At 47.0% G+C, this 6,337-nt stretch overlaps 1 protein-coding gene across 1 annotated transcript in view; it reads left to right on the top strand.

The window, feature by feature from the left end:
* Window positions 1–6,337, top strand: part of Pdss2 (prenyl (decaprenyl) diphosphate synthase, subunit 2) — a 287,734-nt gene that overhangs the window by 255,467 nt on the left and 25,930 nt on the right. The window contains exon 7 of the mRNA XM_005377839.2: window positions 666–698. Within this exon, the coding sequence (XP_005377896.1) occupies window positions 666–698 (33 nt within the window). The remainder of the gene's footprint in view (window positions 1–665; window positions 699–6,337) is intronic.

Below are 6,337 nucleotides of genomic sequence, written 5' to 3'. Positions count from 1 at the left end.
AAAAAAAAAAAATGTAGGCATCTTTGGAAAAATGTTTTAAAGATTATACATAAAGAAAAAAGAACTGTCATTTGATTCCGGTAACAAAAAAAAAAAAAAAAAAAGAACTGTCTGAACCAGTGTTATAAATATTTCCATTTCCCTCATGGAGGTCATCTACCCACATTAATTATTTGCATAATTTCATTTTAGATTCAGGAAAAATGTGGTCTCGGGACCTAACCTGTTTATCAGGTGAAGTTCTCCTGTTCTGTGCATAAGTAAGAATTGAGGACATTTGAGTAAGGACTGGATGTTAGGTTACATGGCATTTTTGTTACTGTCTTCCCCTGGTAGTGGTCAAGTGGCTGTGCATGCAATGTCCCATGTATACACGGTGCATGCTCAGGTGTGCAGGGACTCAGGGTGTCAGCCCCTGTTGGGTCTGGGTGCAGTGGGATTCGCTCATTGTACTGTCCTTTCAATGTGTCTTCTTGTTGGAAACAGAGAGAGTACTTGGAATATAATATAAATAATAAAATATAATATAATGTAATATAATATTTAATATATATTAAAAAGAGAAGGAGGAGAAGGGGTTGAGTTCTATTTCTCCAGATCCTAAAATCATAGAAGCCCTAAATACTTTTTAAAGAACTAACACTATTTTCTGTCTTTTATTTTAGGCTCAAGAAAAAGGAAGGTTAAACTATGCTAAGGTAGGTACATTTCACATATACTGCACAGTTTTACACACGTTAGTTTGTGTTTCATTTTTGTTTGTGTTTGAAGACCAAAAGAGAATCCTACTGAAAGCTGGGGACATTTCTTGTTGAGTAACAGTCATCAGCAGGTGGGAAAACATCATTCAACCATAAACGTACTTATCAGAGAGTGCCTGTTTCATTCCAGATACCATAGTATGAGTACAGCAGTGAAGCAAATGGAGTTTTTCCTTTCAAGACACTTATAATCTAGTGAGAGATACAGATAACTAACTAAACAACTAAGCAGATAGTATAATGGCAAGCACAAGGTCCTGAGATGGATTCCTGGTACCAAAAAAAAAAAAAAAAGATAATATAATGTCAGGTGGCATAAAGTTCTATGAAGCAAAATAAAACAGGGCAAGGTCACTAACCACAGGTGCAAAGACACCTGTGGCCTGTGGATGCAAGACAGCTTTTAACACTATTAAGGAATATCTTGTGTCTTGGCCCATATTCTGTTGCTATAACAAAATGCCTAGAAATGGGTAAGTTACAAACAAAAGAAGTTTATTTGGCTTACAGTTCTGGAGGCTTGGGAGTCCAAGAAGAGTATCAGCATCTAGCGGGGCCTTTTGGCCCACAATAACCCGTGGAGGGCCACCCATGGTGAGGCATGCTAGCCTTGTCTCTTCTGTTGGAAAGAAGAAGCCATCTTTTGGGCTCCACCCTCATGACTGCTTCTAACCCTTGTCGCCTCCCACAGGGGCCCCCTCCAGATACCATCGGCGCATGAACTAGAGGGTTAGGTCCCCGGCATGCAGACCTCTGGGGGACAGACTCAAACCATAGCATCTGAGGAGCACAGTACCAAGCAGAGATCCCCTGCAGAGCTCTTGAAAACACCCCTGCCTGGGTACCACAGCATCATAAGCTCTTCCAAGAACAAAATCCCCTGGTGGGGAAAGCGGGGCGGGGCAGGCTGGAGTGTTCTGGAAAGTTCCCCCCAGATGATTCTGACGCACAGTTCTGGTTGCTGACTGCTGCAGGAGTTCGCATCCCGGCACCAGTGTGGCCCGGGAACAGCCGGTTGTGTCTTCCCTCGGGGGCACAGGGCAGATAGCAGGTGTGTGGCATACATGCCGTTGCGTGGCTAAAGCAGCATGCTGTGTGTTTGACGCAACAGCCGGAGGATCGGGGCTGAATTTACCTGCGCTCCAGAGACAGAGACGAAAGAATCCAACCCGGAAAGGTTATACTTGCCGTGGGACAACCCAAGCCCACAAAACCTCTCCAGGACTCACCGGAATCTCGCAGCCCGGAGCTGCACAGCCACGCTCTGTGCCTTTGCTCTCCTCGCCCAAAGTCCATCTCTCCTTATACCTGCATCACAACTTTCCCCTCTTTCAAGAAAAGGTGGACAGTAGCTTCCGTATCAGTCACTCTTAGAGGGCACGTCTGAGCCTCCTTTTCCTTCTTGTCGTACGTGTCTCTTGAGCCTTATCCTCTACCCACCCAGGCTGTGACACATCCGCCGGCCTCCCGCAGGTGTGCAGGCGCAACACAGCTGAACCTGAGCAGCGACCTCCCCTGCAGCTCGCATCCTTTTGCTTCTGTTGTTGTCGTTTCATGACTTTGTTTTTTAGAGCAGCTTTAGGTTCACAGCAAAACTGAGCTGAGCAAAGGGTACAGAGTTCCACACCCGTCACACCCACACACGGACACAGCTCCCTGCCGCCCAGATCCCACCTCACAGCGGCACACTGTCCCCAGGGAGCCTGCCTTGCCACACCCAGAGCCCATTATTTTGTGGGCGTCTCCCCTGATGTTTCCCTCTGGCCCTTTTTATTCTCTCCCCCAGGGTTGGCACCACGTGAGAGACGCTCCTGCCGCGGCCCACAGGGACCCTGTAGCCTCATCTCCTGGCCCAGGCACCACATAATGGGACACGGCATTCTATTCCGTCTCCACTTAGACTGTTCCTCTTGGGCCGCCCTTCCCCCTGTATCTTCAATCCGCTGCTCGTGCTGTGAAGTTTATTTTAAGATGACCTCCATCAGGGAGTCTTTCTGGGTCCCCCCATTAGGTGTTTTCCTCCTTTGCTTACCACGCTGTGCGTCTCAGTGATTGTAGTTTCTCCTTTGTTCTCAGTGATCCGTTGTGAGGCAGATTGTAGACCGTGGCTCTCGGGGGCAGGGACAATGTCTGTTTTGTCTTTGTAAGCCTGTGCCTGGTAGTTAGTGATGAGTAGATGGAGAACAGGAGTAAGAAAAGAAGGCCCAAGGCTCCAGGCTTGGGGATGTGGCTCACGGTGGGACGCTTACCTAGCATGTGCAGAGCCCTTCGTGTGGTGCTCATCCCACAAGGAAAAAACAGAAGACGTGGGAGGCGAGCTGAGAAGAAGTAAAGTACATGGAAAAGCTGAGATGGGGCTTCAACCGCAGCGCAGAGGGGAAGGAAAGTGATGCATCACAAGTATAAACGGGGTTAGGAAGATGACTTAGATTGTTACACACGGGTCTGGAGATAAGGCTGGGACTGTCGGTGGTAGCTAACAAAGGTAAACATGCAAATAGGAAAGGAAGAGAGTGAGTGTGGAATGTTGGTGCTTGTTGATGACACACAGAATGTCTAGGGCTCCTTATCACAGAAGCGGTTGGACAATGGGAGAGATTTCTGTTGGAAAAGGCAAAAGCAAATAAGAGCACTTCTGGACCCTGGAACTGTGCAGAACTCACTGCAACTCCCTGTAGAATCTGCTGTGGGTCCCTCGCGTTCTCAGTACAAAGTGAACAGTTTACGATAATGCCATCCTAGTCTTTGGCCTGTTCCAAATTTGGGAGGAGGCGTTCTTACCTTGTGTGCTGCTGAGGCCGGGCTCGCTCCCTTTTCTGCCCACCAGGATTTATGGGACGCATAATGTGTTCAAGCGCTGCTCGAGCTAAGGTGACCGCCACGAGCGACACCATCTGGGCCTGGTGTCACAAGCGCCCTTGACAGTAGCTTTCCCGTCCGGCATAGCCACTCACCCTTTGCTCATTTTCTTCTTAGCATTTATCAAAATCTACACTTACCACATCTGTTTTGTTGCTTGTTCATTTCTTTATTCTTCTGTGGGACCTAAACTCTAAAGGCAGAGGCCTGAATGGCCTGGGTCATGGTTGGATCATCCTTCCCATCACAGGCTTCCATGGAGCAGTGCTTGACAAACTACGTGCATGAGTGTTGCAGTAGGGTTCAGAGAAATACAGGAGGCTGTGAGAGGTGTGCGATCGACAATCAGAGACTCAGACCAGCCACCATCACGAGTCTGTCAGCTGTTCAGTGTAGCCCTGACCAGCGTGGTAGAAGGGCATCTCCCCGGGCGGGTGGACAGTGACCATATTATCCATCCTGTAAACAGAAACCCACCTTTTGAATATACAGCGCTACTCCAGCAGGTGAAGGCATAGCACAGCTGGTCTGGATTGATTTCAGGAATTGATCCAGGCCTTGTCATCCTTATACAGACTTAAATCCAAATAACACAGGGGAACACTTCCTGTCAGGGAGTGGAGAGGTCTGCAGGGCGCAGCTGGCCGCGCTGTCTCTCGTGTTGCGCACCGTGGGCCGTAGCGACGTGTACCGGTTTCCCGCTCCGTTCCGGTGATCACTGCTCGTGCTGACTAATGCTGGAGTCGTACTTGGTGGCTGAGGGCTCCTCTGATACACTTATCTGTAAGATGATATTTGAAAAACTCAGCAGCCGTTTCAGGAGACTTCGATGAAATTTGTTGCTGAAAAATTTATTTCCAAGTGTTGCGTATTTACTCAAAAGCCAAATTTTATGTGAAAAATCAGAATTCAGCAAACTATAGAAATACACTGTGCCTTTATGCTGTCACTTTTTTTTTTTTTTTTTTTTTTGGTATTTTGAGACAGAGACTTGCTAAGTCACTAAGTTGCCCACACTGGGCTGGAACTTGAGATCCTCCTACCTCAGCCTCCCAGAGGCTTAGGATTGTGTGCATGTGCCACCACAGCCAGCTCCTGCGTCTCGGATATCAAGGAAGTAGGAGAGAGGTAGAAGAGGTGATCATTCCCAGATCATTCTCAGCTGGATTTCCGGAATGTCTCACATCAACGAAACAGTGTTTGGACTGAAACACTCATAAGAAATTGAATTAGTTTTGAGTTCCTGTTATAGTGGGTACAGGATAAGAATGCTCTACACTGCTGTTGTGCTCATCCTCTTAAGCCAGCAAAGCACTTTGACAACTGTTAATTCCTTTCCTCTTAAGGTAGCTGACACAAGCACCTGAGTCCCTCTGCCCATTGCTGCAGCCCATCTACCCAGGCAGTGGACAAGGACGGAAGCTGTTTAACTGTATGGCAGTGCTAGCTTCTAAGCCTGGAAAACGAAGAGCATCTTACTTGCCAGGGTAAAACTGCACCAAAAAAGGGGTCGGGGGATATAGCTCAGTGGCATAAGCACCTGCCTGGCAAGTGGAAGGTCCTGAGTTCGATTCCCGGTACAAAAAAAAAAAAAAACTGCACAGAAAAAACTTTATGAAATGGGATGTAATTACCAGAAGTGAATCATGCCCCCAGAGCTGGTGCTAAATAGTTTTGCTCTTGTGCATAATACGTCTGGTCTGTAGTCCAGGGTGTGCATCTGTCAGCCTCGTCCTGATCCTTGGGCTGCTGGCCCCAGGGGTAAGCACAGTTGGTTCCGTTCAGAGCTGGAGGAAAGCGTGCCACCTGTTGAACTGCAGGAATTCTTGGGTGCACATTGAGTCTGATGGAGAAGCCTCTCGGACATGTTCACACTTGGTCTGCTATGGTAACTAATATATATGTCTAGAAGAAAATGAGTATGTTGACTACTCTTGCTTAGAAAAACAGCTACAGGCGTCTGTGTATTTTCCCCAGCTGGAGCGGAGCGTATGCCTGCATGCAGCCTACTGCTACTTGAAGTAAGCATGCTGCTAAAAGACAGAGGCAGATGGTATTTTTACCACTTCAGGCAAAACATGGCACCTATAGTTCGACTTTCCACAATTCTAATTTTTTAACATTTTCAAAATGGCTTGTTTAAATATCTCCATCACACACAGACAGACTCGCTCCCAATTTCTCTCTAATAATTGCTTCAGATAATACAGACATGAACAAATATCACTGGGTCAGAACCAGACTGTGTTCCGCCTTGTAGAGCTGCCTTCTGGTCAGTCTTTCCCACATGCCTGACACTGTACCTTAAATGGGCTTTGACATCCACACTCATTTTGACACACTCTAAATGGTTTGTGAACAGCTTAATACTTACCTCTTCTGTACTTGGTATTTCTTATCATTTGCCCCATTACTCCATACAGAAATACTGTTTTCTTAATGTCCTCTCAGGAGGGTCACTCTAGACATAGAGTGGCTCAAAGTAAAGCACTTGGTAAAGAAAGATCTTCCAGATGTTAATTCCTTAAGTATAGCCAGTCCTGGCACGTGGCTATAATCCCACTACTCAGGAGGCTGAGGCAGGAGGGTCACCACCAGTTCAAGGCCAGCTTGGCCTCCATAGTGAGTTCAGGGCCATCCTGGAATACATAATGAAACCCTGTCTCAAGAAACAAACAATACAAGGTTCTGAGTTCGATTCCCACTACCAAAAAAAA

The sequence above is a fragment of the Chinchilla lanigera genome, unplaced genomic scaffold (assembly GCF_000276665.1).
Source record: "Chinchilla lanigera isolate Chin_1 unplaced genomic scaffold, ChiLan1.0 scaffold00010, whole genome shotgun sequence".
Taxonomy (NCBI): Eukaryota; Metazoa; Chordata; class Mammalia; order Rodentia; family Chinchillidae; genus Chinchilla; species Chinchilla lanigera.
This window is presented reverse-complemented; position numbering and strand designations above follow the sequence as displayed.